Source organism: Myotis lucifugus, unplaced genomic scaffold, assembly GCF_000147115.1.
Source record: "Myotis lucifugus unplaced genomic scaffold, Myoluc2.0 scaffold_167, whole genome shotgun sequence".
NCBI lineage: Eukaryota > Metazoa > Chordata > Mammalia > Chiroptera > Vespertilionidae > Myotis > Myotis lucifugus.
Window position 1 is genome coordinate 2557111 of NW_005871215.1, and position 19280 is coordinate 2576390.

General features: G+C 45.9%; 1 protein-coding gene across 5 annotated transcripts in view; it reads right to left on the reverse strand.

Moving 5' to 3' along the window:
• Positions 1 to 19280, reverse strand: part of TSPAN9 (tetraspanin 9) — a 203567-nt gene that overhangs the window by 158967 nt on the left and 25320 nt on the right. Inside the window, exons 3-4 of one of the 5 annotated variants that reach the window (XM_023759931.1) lie at positions 11674 to 11808; positions 5581 to 5810 (exon numbers count right to left, since the gene is read on the reverse strand). The exons of 2 other annotated variants lie outside the window; for them this stretch is intronic. Coding sequence is in view for 1 of the 3 variants with exons in the window: in XM_023759930.1 (XP_023615698.1) it covers positions 11674 to 11680 (7 nt within the window). In the remaining 2 variants the exon portion in view is untranslated. The remainder of the gene's footprint in view (positions 1 to 5580; positions 5811 to 11673; positions 11809 to 19280) is intronic. 2 more of the 5 variants (XM_023759932.1, XM_023759930.1) reach the window with 2 other exon arrangements.

Genomic DNA, 19280 nt, shown 5'->3' on the forward strand with positions numbered 1-19280 from the left:
TTGTTAAGTAGGAAAAAAAAGAAAAACTTCTGTTTTCACCAGCTCACTCAGCTGGTGGGGCAGGACTGGCCACAGGCACAGGCAGCCAAGCAGCTGGGAAGTGACCCACTGGGCATCCCAACAGCACCCTCTTAAAGGAGTCCTTCAGTGTGGGGCCTAAGGCTCCCCTCGCTGCCACTAATCAGCAGCCCATGCAGGCAAGAGGACTCGCGGAAGGCATCAAAGAACACCCAGGGCCTGGGGTGCTCAGAGTCCAAACCGCCTGAACAGGGGCAGAGGGCAATGGGGAAAAGTAGAGACTAAGAGCAATGGGAGAAAGTAGAGCGTAGCAGTAAGCAGGGCTCTAACTCTGCCTGGTTCCGCATGGCTTTCCCCATAACCCTGGGACTCAGATCCACAGGAGATCCATTCATCTTCCTCTTCAGCCACCTCACAAAGAAACTATGAGGACAAAAGAGGCAAATTCTGAAAGGGATATTAAGATCTCAACTTTTTCTTAGGCCAACAGTTAAGGGGTTATGGTGTATCAGACACTGCTAAACCCTACATATGGATTATCTCTTTTCATTTCTGTAATGGACCTATGCAGTTGGTTATTACCATCATCACCATTGTTCAAATGCGGACAAACCGTGCTGAAGAGGTAAGTGACTTCTGCAATGACAAACCAGTATGTGGTAGAAGTGGGATATAAACCCATGTGGTCTGACCTCAGAACCCACAGTCTTAACCAAGATCTTTTACCACTTCCTAAAACGGACTCTCAAGAGCTAGTAAAAGTAATTATTAAGCATAGTTCCTGGCCTCAGAGCATTTACAGACTGATTAGGGAAATGGATAAATGGATCCAATGCACAGGAAAATATACCTATACATGTATTATTACTAAAGGTGTGCATTCATCACTTCAATTACACAAAGTCATGTGTGTGCATGCGCACACGCAGGCACATTAATACACATGTGCTGGAGAATCAATGCAATGACTCAAAAAGAGGATTGTGGGAATTCAATTTTAAAATATGATAATACACAATAGCCAAAGGGTGGAAACAACTCAAGAGTCCATAAACAGATAAATGGATAAACAAAATATGATCTATACATACAATGAAATTTATTACTCAGCCTAAAAAAGAATGAAATTTGGATACATGCTACAACATGGGTGAACCTTGAGGACATTATGCTAAGTGAAATAAGCCTGTAATAAAGGGACAAATACTGTATGACTGCACTTACAGGAGGTCCTAGAATAGTTAAATTCATAGAGACAGAAAGTAGAGTGGTAGTTGCCAGGGGCAGAGGGTTGGGGAGAGAATGGGGAGTTCATATTTAATGGGTTCAGAAGTTCAGACTGAAATTATAAAAATTCTGGAGATGGATGGTAGTGATGGTTAGACAATAATGTGAATGTACTTCATGCCACTTGTGAGGCTAAATTTTATGTGTAACTGGACTAGCCATGGTGTGCCCAGATTAAACATTATTTCTGGGTGTGTCTGTGAGAGGTTTTTCTGGACGAGATCAGCTTTTGAATTGGTGTACTAGATGTAGCTTGGCATCATCTAATCCAGGTTAGGGAACATCCCAACCTGCAGGCCATATAAGGCCCAAGAAATCATTTGGTCTGGCCCTGCCTAGGCATTAGGGGTGAGTTAATTAAATGCTTGACCAAATATAGCAGGCTAATTTTTATTTGATAATTTTGTATGGACCTTGAATAATGTTATAAATATCTAAATAGCCCTTGGCAGACAAAAGGGTCCCCACCCCTGATCTAATCAGTTGAGGGCCTGAACAGAATAAAAAGCGGAGGAAGTAGATATTTGCCTTTTTCCTGCCTCACTGCTTGAGCTGAGACACCCGACCTCATCTTCTACCCTCAGATTAGGATTTACACCATCAGCTCCCCTGGTCTTCAGGCCTTTGGACTGGGCTCAGAGTACACCACCTGGGTCTCCAGCTTGCAGATGGTAGACAGTGGGACTTCTCAGCCTTCATAATCACGTGAGCCAATTCAATTTATACTATACTAGAGGCTCAGTGTACGAAATTCATGCACAGGTAGGGCCCCTAGGCCTGGCCGGCCATCAGGGCCAATCTGTAGAGCGACCCACAGGGTGATCGGGGTTCCCCATTTGCACCCGCCTTGGCTGGCCTGGTGCCACCCACTTGCCAGCTCCATCCCCCCTGCCGCCGCAGCCGCTAGTCAGGGCCTGCAGGCTGGGGGCAGCTCCTGTGTTGAGCGTCTGCCCCCTGGAGGACAGTGCACATCATAGCGACCAGTCATTCTGCTATTCGGTCGATTTGCATATTAGGGTTTTATATAGATAGATATAAAATATGTGTGTGTGTATCCTATGGGTTCTGTCTCTCTGGAGAACACTAATACACTACTAAACTTGGTCACTTAAAAATGGTTAAAATAATAAATGTTATATATTTTTGGCACAATAAAAAATTAAGAAAAAAAATGCTGGTGGTGATGGTGATAACCACTGAACCTTGGAGTTTTTGTCTTTGCTCTAACCAGTGAGGAACAGAGAGTGGTAACCCAAGCAGCCTTGTTGGGATGTGCAACAGGGAAGAAGGCAATTCTGGGGGCAGGGGGATTTATCCTTTTGTATTTAAAGCCCCCTTGAAAATGATCTGAGAACAGGCCTTCTATGTTTTGAAAGTTTATTCCCCATTAAGTGAGAATACTCAAGAAGGTAAAGGAGATCAGCCCTTCCGGTGTTTGCCTGTCCAGAGGAGGAGTGCTGGGGTCCTAAAGGTGGAACTGGGGGAAAGAAAGAGATCAGGGCTCTGGATCTTTAAGATAATGGGCCACTGAACCCACGTTCCTGGCCCACACAAGTTGAGAGCCAAACAGGATGGGGGATCCTCTACAAAAATAACAAAATTACCATTTTAATATTAGTCAGATATTTATTGATCCTGTATTAAATACTTTATAAGCATCATCTTATTTCATCCTTATCACACCCCTATGAGGTTTTAGGATTACACCCATTTTACAGAGGGAGGAAAGTGAGGCTCCAAGAAGTTAAGAGAAGTGCTCACAATCACTATGCTAGTGAGCCAGGATCTGAATCTCTATGATCCAAAACCTCTTTTCTTAACCACTATAGGATACCATTTTCTTTGGACTCTTGAATACAAAAAACTCATAGGAAATCTCATTGTTGGGAGTGAATATTGCCCCAAAAGCCAGTATTTATCCAAACAACATGTTTATGGGCCTTAAATGCCGAGTGATATACTAATTCCTGATCCCTATCCACAAAACACAAACAAAAAGGCTCTTTTTTAAAAAATTATAGAAAAATATTTACTGATGTCAGAGTTGTTTACAATAAATAATGTTAAATGACAGAAATAAATGGAATATATCATATGACAGACACTATTTTTGTAAAAATGTCAATATATCTATAATAATAAAAGCATAATGTGCTAATTAGACCGGACATCCTTCCAGACGACCTTCCGGATGAAGCCGGGGCTGCGAGGGAAGCTCAGGTCCTGGGTGCCAGAGGGAAGCTGGTGACGGCAGCTGGGGGAAGGAAAGCCTACTCTTGCACGAATTTCATGCATCGGGCCTCTAGTGATTATATAATTGGATAGAAATGTGAATATTCAAATACCCAAATGGCAACTATGGTTTTCTCAGAGTGGTGTGATTATAAGAGAGTTTTATTGTGTTCTCCTTACTTCTATGTATTTATTATATTGAGCATGTTTTCTTTTTTCTAATTTTTTTCAATTACAGTTGACATTCAATATTATAATAGGTGTACAGGATAGCAGTTACACATTTATATAACTTACAAAGTGATCCCCCCAAAAGGTCTAGTACCCTTCTGACACCATATATAGTTACCACAATATTTTTTTACTCCATTCCCTATGCTGTACTTTATATCCCCGTGACTATTTTGTAACTGTCAATTAGTACTTCTCAATCCCTTCACCTCAAAGAGGCTGTTCTTGAGTAAGGATCACAAGTGTTCTCTGGGCTCACTTGGGGGTCAGTTTCAAGCTTAGCGTCAGCCAGAAAACTTTGTTAAAACAGCAAGCTTCCCTCTTTACCACTCCTCTCGTGAAACCAGGCAGGACTGCTATTCCTAATAGGCCAACAAGGTATCATTTTAAATTGGGCTTTCAGAGGCCATTTAAGGCAGGAGCAGAAAATTCTTCTGAAAAAGACCATCTGAACTAAAAAGAAAAAATCAATTGGGATCACATAGGTGGGAAGGAACTTAAATTAGGGGGTTTTTTTAGAGTAAGAAATATGAAACATCTCTCTTGCCACAGTATTCGAAAACAACCAATAAATATACACATATTTTTTAAAATCATTCTTCAGTTATAAATCTACAGCCAATTAAGGGAGAGGACTGGAGGAGGTAGAGTGTGACAGAGAAGGAAAGGAAGAGGAGGCACCTCCTCACACACAGTTAATGCCATGCTTTGGAAAGGACTAGAGACCTCATTTTACAGGGCGAGGTCCTGGGGAACACCAAGATGCTGTTGTTGTTGTTACTGTTCACTAAAGAAATTTTAGACATTACAGAAGAACATAAAAAAGAACAAAATCAGCCCTGGCCTGGTGGTTCAGTTGGTTGGAGCATTGTTCCATGCACCGAAAGGTCACAGGTTTGATTCCTGCTCAGGGCACATACCTAGGTTGTGGATTGGATCCCCAGTTGGGAGTGCACAGGAGGCAACCAATTGATATATCTATCTATCTATCTATCTATCTATCTATCTATCTATCTTAAACTCAATAAAAACATATCCTTGGGTGAGGATTCAAATAATAATAATAATTCTAAGCAATGTTGCAATTTTGCAACTCTAGACTAAAACGGCACTGTATCTCGGCATTTTCTACATGGACCAGTTTCAATCATGCTGACAGCTGAATCAATCCTGTGGCCAGGAATTTCCCACTTCTGTTTTTTGGGGTGTTTTTTTTTTCTTTGTTATTGAAAGTATTACATATATCCCCTTTTCCCCCCCACTGACTTCTTCTAACCCACCTCTACCACCAACCCTCCCCCGCCCCCCGCACCCCAGGCCTTCACCACCCTATTGTCTGTGTCCATGGGTTATGCACTTCTGTTTTAAAGTGTCTCTTCAGCCAATTGGTCACATACCAGATGAAAGTGTAGTTCCAAATCCCTCCAGCAGCCCCCCGGTTAGCACCAATCACACTGTTTTGCATCAGACTTAGCCGAGAACAGGAGTGTTTCCCCCACTCTGCTGTAAACTCCAGGCCCCATTCACCTTTACATGGCTGCCTTCAAACACGTCCAATACTCATCTTCTATCATTGGTTCACACTGTTTTTAAAATCTTTCACACACCCAGGTCCCTGCCTAGGAAGTCATATGTCACAGCACTTCAAAGTGAGAAGGATCTGACATCTTGGGCAAGCTCTTTACCCAAAGTCCCTACGACGACGCCTCATCTGTAAAAGAGGGGTGATGATACCTCCCTGAGAGAGTTACTGGAAGGACACAGTTAGATAACTCACAGAAAAAAACACATAATACATAATAACAAACCCACCAAAAAATTGCTTAATCCTCTACCCACTGGAGGAGATTAAAGAATCACACAGCTGCCTTGCTCATCTGAAGCTCATCCAGGTCCTGAATGCCTGGGCAGAGACTCAGAGCCTTCACGGACTGCACCAAACCACTGAACCTCAAACCAAGGGTAAGGGAGGTCTGGCAAAGCTTGACTTGGATGGCAGGCGGGCAGCTGGTCAGCATGGAGCCACAGAAGCTCTGGATCAGCTGTGAACAAAGGATTGAGGACATGCTTAGGGAAACCAAAAAGCAGCAGCCTGAAATCAACCCAACCAGGGCACTAAGACCAAGCAGGGAAACCATTCAAGGTGCCACTGGCTCCTCCCAACTGGGAGCCTGGAAGCAGGTGACTGGTAAAACCGCAGTTCCCTAGCTGACCCTGGACAAATCTACTATTGTTCATCCACGATGCTGGGAGTTGAGTCACCGTGGCATTGTCCAACAGCGCTATCAGGAGGAAACAGCTGGAGAGACTAACTCGAAGTGCAGGAAACCTCAACCTCCACCAGAGCTCCCCTCGGGGGCTCCACCCTGTATGGGAGGTCCAGCATCCTGCCTGCCTGGCCCTCAGGGACCCCTGACCAACCCCGGAGGCATCTACAGTCTGAACAGACATCCCTATTTCCTGCCTCCGTTTGCCTGGGGCAAAATACTAGCTCTTTGTGTAGCATTTTGGCAATTCTCCTAGGGGAGAAGAGGTGAGATCTCCAGGTTTCAACACTCCAGTAAATAGAAGCCAGGGTGCAAGAAACCTGGCAGTAGAAAAAAAAAATTACACCAAATTAATTTGAAAAGGACATACCATATGACAAGGAGATGGATTTTCCCTGGACTAAAAAGATGAGCAGGTAGATGCCGCCTCACTGCAACAGCACCGTGGGACAGGGCTAGATGCTTAAACCTTTCTGAAAGAGGGATTCTTGCCAACTTCCTCATCTAGAGACCTGATGAAGATCTCCTATGTTCCAACAGAGGGCCCAAGAATCCCTGCTGGGATTTAGAAACAACTCAGAAAAGCAGCAGGGTGGTCATGGTTTAAAGTCCTAGAGAGCTGCGTTTGACTCCTGCCTCTAACAGAGTACTGTGTGACCTACGTGGTGGGAGTTACAGTGCAGCCTTAAATCAGGTGATACCAGCTGGGCATACGGGCACATTCCCACGTTGTGCCAAGACTGAGGGGTCAGGGAAGCACAGGCCCCGTGGCTGAGACTCAGATCCAGCCAATAGGTGCCACAGGGCAGTACGTCAATGTAATTAGGTCTGACAACAATAAACAGCCAGAAATCTCTCTTTTTATGAAATCTCTTCCGTGTTTAAATGTTGATTCTGATAAAACATCAACTGGGCCCAAACAAAAGACATCTGTGGAGTGGATCTGAACGAGGGCCACTGAACTGCAACCTCAGCTCAGGACCTTAGGTTCCTCATCTATAAAATGAGGGTGAATAAAAGAGCCTGGTGTTGGGAGGATTCAATGAGATTAGGCCTGTTAGGCGCTTCCCGCTGCCTGACACTAGAAAGCACTTGACAAATGGCAACTGTCAACGAGGCAGAGCTGAAAGAGCCTTGGGAAAGATCCACCCAACCTTCTCGTTCTATTAAAGAGGAAACTTCAGAGAGGTCCTGGGACTGACCCATGACCTGCAAATAAGCCAATGGCAAGAGTCCGACTGGACCCAGATCCCAGACTCTCCCTGTTAATGGACTCAGTTTACCACGGACAGCCCTGCAATTGTCCCTCATTGGTGCTGGGCTCACCAAGGTAAGTGTGCTGTACACACCTTTGTTACATCCACAAAACTCAGCCTCACACCAGGCAGGTGACCAGGCGCACTACTCAATGTGAACTGGTCCGTGGATGTGCTCCTCCTCCCCCCTCTGCCCTGTAGTCCAGTTTACATTATGTTCCATGGACCGGGCCCTGTGCCAAGCTCAGCTCCCTTACCTATCACCTACCCCAGCCTAGTCTGGGTGGTAAGGGAAGACTAGGCACAAAAGGATGGGGGGTGACATCAACAGGTAGAGAGGATGAGGATGGGACAGAGCAGGCCTAAGTGAAAGAAGGTGGCCAGAAGGCTGGAAAGTATACTGGGGGCCAGTGTGGGCTGGTGCAGCTGGAGGAGAGGGGATAACTGAAAGGCAAGGGAGGTGGGAGAGTGGGCTGGGAAGGAAGGTTGTGGCTGCTGGTACGCAAGGGTCCCTAAGCTGAGGGGGCTCTGGACCAGCTGGCCTGCTGGGTTTCTGCCACACAAAGGTGCTAATTAGGCAGCCTGGGGCAGGTCCCAAAGCACTGAGCTGTGTTCCCTTAGGTACATGAGCAGCCAAGGTTGTATCCTGTCCCCAGACCCTAGGGGTATCCTGTTTGAACTTGTCCTTACTGTGAAACTTTCCACCCTTGATGTCTCAGGAGCCCTGGAATTTCTCCCAGCTCCTTCCAAAGCATGCACTAAAGCTTTCTAATTAACATGAGCTGAAAAGTAAACCTTAGCTTTAAAACGGCAACAGGGGAAAGAAAGAGAGCTTGGGTTCTGTATTTCCTAATGGAGTCATCTTAAGTTGTAGAACTTTGTAGGCTGAAAGGACTTGAGGGACCATCTGGTACAAACCCCTCATGTTACAGAGAGGCAGGGAGGTCCAGAACAGGGAGTGATGGGCCCAAGGTCAATCAGCCTGTCAGTGCACTGACACCAGACTCTAGGGCCCCCACAGCCAGGCCAGTGCACTTTCAGAGACAGGACAAAGCCTCAGTCACTGCATTCCATCTTTTCACCTAGGAATACCTCCAGAGCCACATCAACAGTGTCACAATATCTCACCTCCCCAAGGGGGTCTTAGAAAATCCACACTTCAAACAAAGGTCCAAAGTCATTCACACCTTTTAGTACCGGTTTCTCTCACCTGCTAAGAGCTCACTCTCCTCCCAAGTCACAAGAGGTAAACTGAAGGGAGGGAAGAAAGACATGGAAGTTTCTGGCCACCAGAGAAGTGGATGGGATGTGTTCACCTCGGGGAGGTTCACGGGTTAAACCCACATCCCTGCAGGGCCTAGGCCGGCCGGCTGAAATGAAGGGGGACGGGGGAAGGGCTGAGACTTTGAGCAGAAAAAAGAACACACAAACATCACGTGGCTGAGAGAAAGGCTTTCACAACAATACTCCAGAAGGGCAGAAGAGAGACCTGGGAACTACAACAGTCTTTGCGGGGTCCAGAATCAGGTTTTCCAACCTGGAAAGAACATGGACTTTGGAACCCCCAGATTTGAGTTTAAATCCCTTCTCTGGCACATCCCACTACATAACTTGGGGGGAGGGGGGAGAGCAGTAATGAGCCCCTTTGTTTTCCTCATTTTATAAAATAGATGCATAAAGAAAAGCATTGAGCAATGGTTATTCATGTCATTGAGACTTTCTTCCTGATATTAAACCATCTCTTGCCCCTTTGTAAGTATCCTGAGAGCAAAAAGCATAGCTGCTTGTCCACCTGGGGTCAGAATGAGCCTGGAGAAAGTTCATGTGTGACTGACTTTCTAAATCACATCCCACCTCCTCCCCTGTGGGTGATATAACCCAAGGGGCATGCGTCTGATCAGCATGGAACTGCTCACAGCACCCTAAGGAGGGTGTGCAGCTCCATTTCATCCCACTCCAAACCACAGAGGTTTCTGATGGCCAGTCCAATACCTCTGCCCCGTGCCCCGAGCTCTCCCATACCACCCACCACAGTTCTGCCTTTGTACCCAACTTGCCATGCTTAATAGATGTCACCTGACATGATTCACATTTCTGGAGGGTGCTGGGAGAAAGAAAGTAGAGGATAAATGTTTTCCCACAGGTTACAAATGAGAAAGCTAAGGCAAGGAAATTAGATTGTCTGCTGCTACCTGACAGTCAGCCCAAGGCTGGTTCTCAACTCAATGGCTGGGAGTAGTGAAGCTATGTTGGACAGGAGTGGTAGACAGAGGCTTACGGGTTCTAAGATCAAATGCAGGGGGTTGAGCTGAGAAATTTTTAAAATACTTGTCAATAAATATAGACTGTGTGCCCTGTTCCATTAAGAAAAAAAAAAAAGTGCCCTGGCCAGTGTGACTCCGTTGATTGAGCAGCATCCTGTACACTCAAAGGTCACAGGTTCAACTCCCAATCAGGGCACATGCCCAGGTTGCAGGTTTGATCCCAAGTAGGAAGTGTGTCAGAGGTAACTGATAGATGTTTCTCTCTCATAGATGTTTCTCTCTGTCTTCCTCTCCCTTTCTCTCTCTAAAATCAGTAAAAACATTAAAAAAAATAAGATCAATAAAAACATATCCTCCAGTGAGGATTAAAAACAAAAAAAAAATTTTTTTTAAGTCCTGGCTGGGTAGTTCAGTTGCTTGGGCATCATCCCGTACATCAAAAAGCTGCAAGTTCGATTCCCAGTCAGAGCACATACCTAGCTTGCGAGTTTGGTTCCTGGTTGGGATGCATTTAGGAGGCAACCAATCAATGTAATCAATGTTTCTCTCTCTCTCTCTCTCTCTCTCTCTCTCTCTCTCTCTCTCTCTCCCCCCCCTTCCTCTCTAAAATCAATAAGCATATCCTTGAGTGAGGATTTTTTAAAAATCATTTTTTTAGATGTAGGGAATCAGGTAATCTAATAGGAGAGATAGGTTAACCATCCTCATCATCCTCATCACCACCCCCACCTGCTACATAGTGCTTTCTACATACAGTGGGGCCTTGAGTTACCAGTGTCCTGACTAACGAGTTTTTTGAGATACCAGCTGTCTCTCAGCCGATTTTTTGCATTGAGTTGATAGAGTAATTTGAGTTAACGAGCTCCTTAACGAGCTCGGTCTCGGAACGAATTAAACTCGTAAGTCAAGGCCCCACTGTATTAGGCAGGTTCTAGATGCTTTACATATGTCAACTCACTTAATATTCACGGTAACCTTGTGAAATAGGTGCTTTTTATCCCCATTTTACCGAGGAGAAAGGGGTCTTTAAGAACTTGCCCAAGGTCACGTGACTGGGGAGTGACTGCCAGGATCTGAACCAGGACATGTAGCCTTAACCATTTCCTGGGCTACCTCTCACCACACAAGCTCCTCCACTCCCAGGTCCATCCCCTTCACCTCCCAAGCCATTCGGTAACAGGCTGGCAGGCAAACTCTCAGCCCTGAGGTTCCAGTACCTGTAGCAACTGCCTCCCAAAGTGTTTCCTCCAACTGCAAGAGCCAAGGACTCAGATCTTCATGATGGGCTCCACAAATGTTCTGCCCTTGACCTCCTATGTTCCTTCTCCAGGCTGGGACAAGACACAAGAGGAGGCAGGAGCCAGAATTCTACCAGGATATTCTACTCCCATTGACTCAGAACCCAGAACAGATGGACAGGGGGATTTCTGAGTGAGTAACTAACCACAGAAGAATAAAGTTATGTAAATCAGCCTGGAACACAGAAAGAAATCAGGCATGGGCTTTCTCAGAATCAAGCTGAGCAAGTGGGAAATACCCAACACAGGCTCCAGCACTGTTCTTGCCTTGGGGCAGAGTTGGGCCTATTGTGAGTTTCTAGAGTAGACTGTTCCTGATTATAAAACTATAAGGCTTTTACCCCACAGGCAGCAGCAGAGGGACTGCTAACACATTTGGATTTCTCCCACCAACAGAAGAAAGGCCTTAGGATACAAAAATCAGACAGATAAATGAAGCTCTGATTCCTCCCCTTCCCCGTGTTCTCTTTTTGCTGAATTATTTTCCCAAAGGGCCTCCTGTCACCATCTCCCTCCTGCAGCTTCTAAAACTGAACCCAAAGGATACACCAACTGCTTGGCCTCATCAGGACAGGAGGTGACAGTGGGGGAAACTCCAATGGCAAACCCATTGGCCCATCAGGGAGCCAGGCGATGAAGACAGTCTGTGCTGCCTGCCTAGAATCAGCTTGGAACGCTGGAAGGGGAGACTGAACATGCTGCAGCTGGAATTTCAGATTTTTCGTAAGATAGAATGAAGTTATCTTTCCTGCTTGAGCATCTTCTTCAATAAAACCGTCCTGCTGGTAAAGGTGAAAATTTGTCACCCTCAAAGGCTTACCACTCATTCTGGCACTCTGTGTACATCTCCACAGGGAAGGCTCAGGCCGAGTCTAGGGAACAACAAACAAGCTGGAGTGCGTCCAAAGGCGGCACAGGGTGGTGGGGTCTAGAAATGAAGTGATCTGGGAGACAGCTGGTAGAAGCAGAGACAAGACGAAGAGTAGCTGTTGTCAAATACTTCTGGGTTGTCATGTGAACGGGGGAGCAGGCTCCCTGTCTCAGGCTCTGCCCTTTTACCCACGAGGAAATTGAGGCTTAGAGGGATCAGTATATTGCAAGGCGAACCAACAGAGCTGGTCTAAGAAGCTGGGCTGTGCCCCAGGGCCTGCATACTGACCCACTGCACTGCACACGGTGGCAAATGCCTTGGTCGTGGAAGAAGCCAATAACAAAAGACCACATATTGTATGAATCCATTTATATAAAAACTAGAGGCCTGGTGCACGACATTCGTACACTGGAGGGGGAGGGGCATGGGGGGAGTCCTCAGCCTGGCCTGCGCCCTTTAGCAGTCCGGGAGCTCTTGGGGGATGTCCGACTGATGGCTTAGGCACCTCCCCAGCTGCCAGTCGGACATCCTTAGTGCTGCCACAGAGGCGGGAGAGGCTCCCACCACCGCCACTGCACTCGCCAGCTGTCAGCCCTGCTTGTGGCTGAGCAGTGCTCTTCCTGTGGGAGTGCACTGACCACCAGGGGGCAGCTCCTGCATTGAGCATCTTCCCCCTGGTGGTCAGTGGGCGTCATAGCAACCAGTTGTTCCACCATTCGGTCAATTTGTATATTACCCTTTTATTATATTGGATGTCCAAAACAGGAAAATCTATAGAGGTGCAAAATAGATTAATGGTTGTCTAGGGCTAGGGATGAGGGAGAAACTGGGGGGATGACAATCATGGCTATTGGGTATGGGCTTTCTTTTAGGGGTGATGAATGTTCTAAAATGGATAGTGGATGCCCGGCTGGTGTGGCTCAGTACTTGAGCATTGACCTATGAACCAGGAGGTCATGGTTTGATTCCTAGTCAGGGCACATGCCCGGGTTGCAGGCCCAATCCCTTGTGGAGGGCATGCAGGAGGCAGCCAATCAATGTTTCTCTCTCAATGTTGATGTTTTTATATCTCTCTACCTCTCCCTTCCTCTCTGAAATCATTAAAAATATTTTTAAAATAATAAAAAATTTAAAAAGAACTAGTTGACTACCCTGGCCAGTGTTTCCCTTTGGTTAGAGCGTCGACCCATACCCCAAAGGGTCACAGGTTCAATTCCCGGTCAAGGGCACATACATGGGTTGCAGGTTCAATCCCCAGCCCTGGTTGTGGCATGTGCAGGAGGCAACCAATCAGTATTTCTCTTTCCCTCTCCCTCTCCCTCTCCCTTTCCTTCTCCTTCTTCCCCTTCCTCCCCACTTCCACTCTTCCTGAAATCAATGGAAAAATATCCTTGGGTGAGGATTAAAAAAAAAAGAACCAGTTGGCTATCTTAACAGATTACAGGGAACCTGATAAGAGATAAAGATTATGAATCAAGCAAGGGAAGACAGCAGCTCACAAACTCACTACCTCTTGCCCAAGATGTCACTCACTCAGTCAACAAATATTTATCAAGAACCTACTCTAGGCCACAATTTAGAATGCTCAACATCGCAGGTCAGTGAACTGGAGTCCAGAGGCCAAATCCAGCCTGCCAAGCAAAATGTGCCAACCCCTGTGCTAGATGCTAGAGCCATGGGTGAAGGAAAGGGGTGAGTGATAACAGTCAGGGTCTCCTTGTGGAGTTCACATCCCAGTGAGACAACCATACAGGTGAGATCCAATTACAATGCAGAGAAATGTTATAAAGGAAAGAACTACAGCCTGTGTGAGCTCAGAACAAGGTACTGACCTGGGCCAGAAAAGGCTTCCTGGCTGATGGATTTGACTCTAACACCTGAAAGAGCAGGAGGAAGCCACATTTACAAAGGCCCTGGAGAAACGAAGGGGTGGAGTAGGCAGACCATGTGGTCTGGTGAAGGACTAAAAGGCACCAAGGCAGCAGTACAGAGTGGTGTGCAGGGCAGCGTGCGCTCCCCCGCCCTTCCCCCGGCCTCACAGCCCCAGGTCCAATCACTGGAGGCTATGAGAACAGGGCTGAGAGTCAGCCACCTGACAGCTGACAGCGCTAACTGTGTATAAACCCTCAGCCAGATGACCTAGGAAGGCAGAGGTTGGAGAATTAATCAATGGAAAAATGTTTCTCAATCACCTAACAAAGTGTCCATCGCTTTCTTTACCCAATATCGTACAGGACATAAAATAAGAAAAAGATGCAATCTCGGACTTCAGAGAGAAAACCAGAAGTTGAGGAAACAAGCCCAAGCCCTCAGCTCTGCTACTCAAATGTAATGGCACTCACCCAGAGCCTGGAATGTACTTCCCCAGGTCTCCCAAAGGACTGTTCCCCCCATTCCTGGAGGTCTCTATCAAATGCAACATTTCCCTACCCACCCCACACAAATAACACACTTGTCTTCTCTCCTTCTCCCCGCTCCTCCAGCCCCTCTCCCCAACCCCTCCTAAGCCCCAGCATTCCCTCCCTATGCCCTGACCTTGCTTAGTTTTCTCCGGTACACTTAACTCTGCCCATTATACGTGTATCTGTTTGTTCACTGACCAGCTTACACTAGAATGGAAGCTTTATGAGAACCAGAACTTTGTTTTTTTCCAGCACTAAGATCTGACAGAGTCAGCTCTCAAATAATGGATTGTGGAATAAATGCAAACACAAAACTCTTAAAGAAAACTTAATCCATAAATGCCTTGATTTGTAACGTTGGGCAAGTTATTTCTTTATGTCTCAGTCTCCTCATTTGCAAAATAAAAATAATAAAAGTATCTACTTTGTGAGTAAATAAGGAAATGCACTTAAATGCTGATTGTTGTTATTACCATGATTATTTGTTATGGGTCTATTTTTGTGTCATGTGTTAAACATATAGCTCATTTATTTTTCATAGAAACCCATGAGATAACTTTTATTACAAGTTCCCTCTAGATAGATGAGACTAGATAAGCTGTCCAAGGTCACACAGTGACTAAGCAGCAGCATTTAAATTCAAACGAGCACCACTGGCCCTGATCCTTCCTCTCTGCCTGCCTGCAAACTGAAATGCCAACGGAGGCTGGAGAGCGGGAGACTGGCATACCCTGGAGCAGTTGGGGCGTGATCCTGAAGCAACAGGGACTCGGATTCTGTACTTAAGGACGAAAAGGACTCAGAGCAGACAAAAGTCATTCTAGGTCAAAAAAAAAGGAGGAGGGGCAGTTCTTTTCCACAAGAGACTGACACTACCGTAATACAAACAAGAGAGGACAATAGTGGAATCACAGGACTGGCACTTGGACGAAATCTGAGATGTATCCGGTCCAACCACTTGTTTTATGGAGCAAGAAACTAAGCTGGAAGAGTGATCTGTGAAGAGTTGGGAAATCAGTAGATTGTGCCTCTGTTGACGATGCTTCTGTTCTAAACTAGATGTATTTTTACTCTTATTCATTTATTTCTTCTTCAAAAGTCATACAAGTAAAACATGCCCACTACAGGCAGAAAAATTAAGCCAAATGAGGAAAAGGTTAATAGTGTCCCACCACTAGCCAAAAGCTATGTTAAACAGTTTTACATTTAACAGGTTCTGAGTTACATTCAGTGGCTTGCATATCAGAACAGAGAAGGAACCTAAATGAACTGTGCTTCTGTTTCCATTTTTGCTTCCAAGTCTGTTTGCAGTTCATTTGTTCATTCATTCATTCAACCAGCAAGCATGAGGATCTCATTCGTAACTGGCACAGTTCTAATTATTGGGATTCTGCAACAAACGTACATAATAAAATGATCCTACATCCCTTTCCCACAAAGGTTGGGAAGGATCACACCCATTGCTGTTAGCTGCCACTGCCTGTTAAAAACAAAAACAGCGGCAACTAAATACACTAACTACAGTCTGGCCCAAGCTCTCAGCAAGAAATGTGCATCATCACTACTGCCCCTATGCCTCACTAACACAGGAAAGCTTTTTTAAAGCATAAACACACAATTTCTTTTCTTTTTATTTTTAATCCTCACCCGAGGATATTTTTCCATTGACTTTTAGAGAGAGTGGAAGAGAGAGGGAAAGACAGAGAGAAATATCAATGTGAGAGAAACACGTGGGTTGGTTGCCTCCTGCATGCTCGTGCCTGGTAGGAGCCTGCAACCGAGGTACGTGCCCTTGACCGGAATTGAACTGCCCTTGATCAGAATCGAACCCGGGAGCCTTTGGTCTGCAGGCCGACGCTCTATCCACTGAGCCAAACCAGCTAGGACCATAAACCCACGATTTCAAAGAGAGCAGAAAAGGAGATAAAAACAGAATTTTAGAGACTACAGGGTCAAAGGACAAGTAAGAAACCTAAGAAAGCATTAACGTCCCAGAGCCCACAGAAGGCTGAGTAATGGCAGCAGCAGGAGGGGCTGCCAGTGGCAGGATTAAAGTCTGCTTTAGAAAGAGTCCCACATCCACCCCCCTCAGGCAGGTGACTGTACCTCCCTTACCCCAGGGGTTTATTCTTTGGAGAGGGCAAAGCAGTAGGTCTATGGGCTGAGGAAACCACACAGGGAAATAAATGCAGGGCACCACATTGAAGACAGGGGTTAAGTTGAAGTACAGGAGGCCCAGATTCCAACCCTGTCTTCCTTAGGTTCCTGGGCACAGGTTTAGTCTCAGACCATCCAGGAAGATTAGATGATTCTTCTCTAAGGGATTTACACAGCTCAAGAGAAAACACCCAAGATACTAAATGAAACAGGCCACCCAGGTCACCCTACGTGAGGCCTAGAACCCACAAATGCCACACACACACACACACACACACACACACACACACACACACACACACACAAAGCTTAATACCCTACACATATGCAAGCAGATTACCAGGACCACTAGATTTCTGGAGAAAGCCTGTCACAGGAAAGACAGGGAAAACACACATACACTTTATAGGAAATGAGGAAGAACACCACTTCTTCCCAAAAATAAAGCTATCATTAATGGCCCCAGAGAAATACGAGGTAAATATTGCATCTATGAAACCAAAACAGAATGCTGTATTTAAAAAGGTATATTTAGAAAACATAAGAATGCTTAAAAATTAAAGATAATGCTAACTAAAATTAAAAAAACCTCAATAGAAGGGGAGTGTAGGGGGGAAGATAATAAAATTATAGGACCAACTCAGGAGACTCAATATTCAAATTCTAGGAGTTGCAGGGGAAAGAAGAAAGAAAATAGGCCCTGGCCAGTGTGGCTCAGTTGGCTGAGTATCATCACATGCACTGAAAAGTCCCCAGTTCAGTTCGATTCCTGGTCAGGGCACATACTCAGCTCGATGTTTCTCTCTCTCTCTCCCTCTCTCTTCCTCTCTCTCTAAATCAATAAAAACATATTTTTAAAAAAGAAAGAAAATAGCCCTAACCGGTTTGGCTCAGTGGATAGAGCGTCGGCCTGCGGACTCAAGGGTCCCAGGTTCGATTCTGGTCAAGGGCATGTACCTTGGTTGTGGGCACATTCCCAGTAGGGAGTGTGCAGGAGGCAGCTGATTGATGTTTCTCTCTCGTCGATGTTTCTAACTCTATCCTTCTCCCTTCCTCTCTGTAAAAAATCAATAAAATATATTTTAAAAAGAAAGAAAATAGCAGAAGCAAATCATCATGAAGTAATTCAAGAAAACTTTCCAGAACTAAATGATGTGTGCTCCAAGATTAAAAGTTTCCAGAGCGCGCTGGATGAAAGTACACCCACATTAAGGCAGGTCGCCTATGAAATTTCAGAACACTAGAAAGGACACTAGAGACTCCAGATAGAAAAATCATGTTACCTACAAAGGATTAAAATCGAAATAGCATTAGATTTCTCAACAATAACTCTGGAATTTAAAGGAAAATTAAGCAATGCTTTGCACAAAAATAAACTCCTACCCTAGAATCCTAGAGCAAGCCAGAATGTCAATACCGTGTGGGTAAAGAATTAATACTTTCTCAGATATGCAAGGCCAACAATTATAGAGCACCGCCTCTGTGGTACAACACTCTGCCTCTGGTGCATGTACCCCACGGTGTTGTAAATGCCAGTTACTCGCTGTCTACCCCCACTGTACTCCAGGGTCAAAACTGTCCACTCCTCTCAATAGCCTCACTGGTGCTATGGGGCTACTTAAGAAGAGCACCCAGCCAGCAAGGGGCAGCAAGGAGTGCTTAGTGGAGGGAAGTGACATCTAAACTGAATCCTCAAGGATAACTAAAGGATATACAGCACAGTGACGTTCTAGGAAGCAGGATTATCTGCAAAGACTTGGGGAGCCGTCACAATCCACCAATCTGCTGACCCAGACAAGAATCCTTGCCGACAGGTGAAACTCAAGCCAGGCACAAACGAATCCATGCCCAAGTGGCATCAGTGGCATTACCAAGTATTTGGGTTGGTTTTAAACATTGCTCCAGAACAAGGTGATATACAAATCTATAAAATACAACCAATCTGAGCATGAAGAATGAAGACAAGGAGGAAAAGGCTGGCTCTGGATGTGACCTAAGGGTCCCTGGAGCAAGCTGGCAGCCCCACAGGACACAGCACACCATAAAGCCAGTGCCCTAATCAGAAAGGTGAAACCAGACCTAATAACAAGCATGCAGAGGCCCCAGATGAAGGGCACCTGGGACCTGGAAGCCAGGCTGGGGCAGAGAAATTCTCTGTATTTGGACCTTCTCTCTTCCCCTCACTTGTGAAAGCCAGAGCTTTAAGCTCATAAAGATCCTAGGCTGAGATGGGGAATGAAGGCTTGTCAGCTAAATGCCTGGGAATACAACCAGGTCTCCTGGCTACCTCCTACCCCTCACCGCCCTGTCTGGTTGACCACAGGTTTCCATGCAGATATTCACTTGCTGAACGTCAAGGTAAGAAGAAACAGCCAAGAATGAATAACAGTCTGGCCTCTCCACCACTCTAACTCAAATTTACGGAGGCAGCTTTCTAGATATCGCCTCCCGCCCCTTGGCGCCTCCTTTCCCCACTCCTGGAAGGAGGCAGCTGGCAGCTCAAGTCTAATTGGAGTCCCACAGCCCCCTGACGATCTCTGTACTCTGTAGTGGTGGCTTCAGCAGCAGCAGTGAGGTTTCTGAAATAGAAACAAAGTCAGCCCTGACTAGTGTGGCTCAGTGGTTGAGAGCTGACCCATAAACTAAGAAATCACCGGTTCAATTCCGGTCAGGGCACATGCCCAGGTTGCAAACTCAATCCCCAGTAGGGGGTGTGCAGGAGGCAGCCAATAGATGTTTCTATCTCTCCCTCTCCTTTCCTCTCTCTCTAAAAAAATAATAAAAACATATTGGGGCGGTGGGGGCTTGCCCAGGGTGGGAATGGCTGGCGGGTCGGGGGGGGGGGGGGGGGGGGGCGTTTCAATTGTGGAAAAAGGAGACATATGTAAAACTTTTGATGTAAGAAAGGAAGAAAAAAGAGAGAGAGAAAGAGAGAGAGAGACAGAGGGGGAAGGGAGGGAGGGAGGGAGGGAGGGAGGGAGGGAGGGAGGGAGGAAA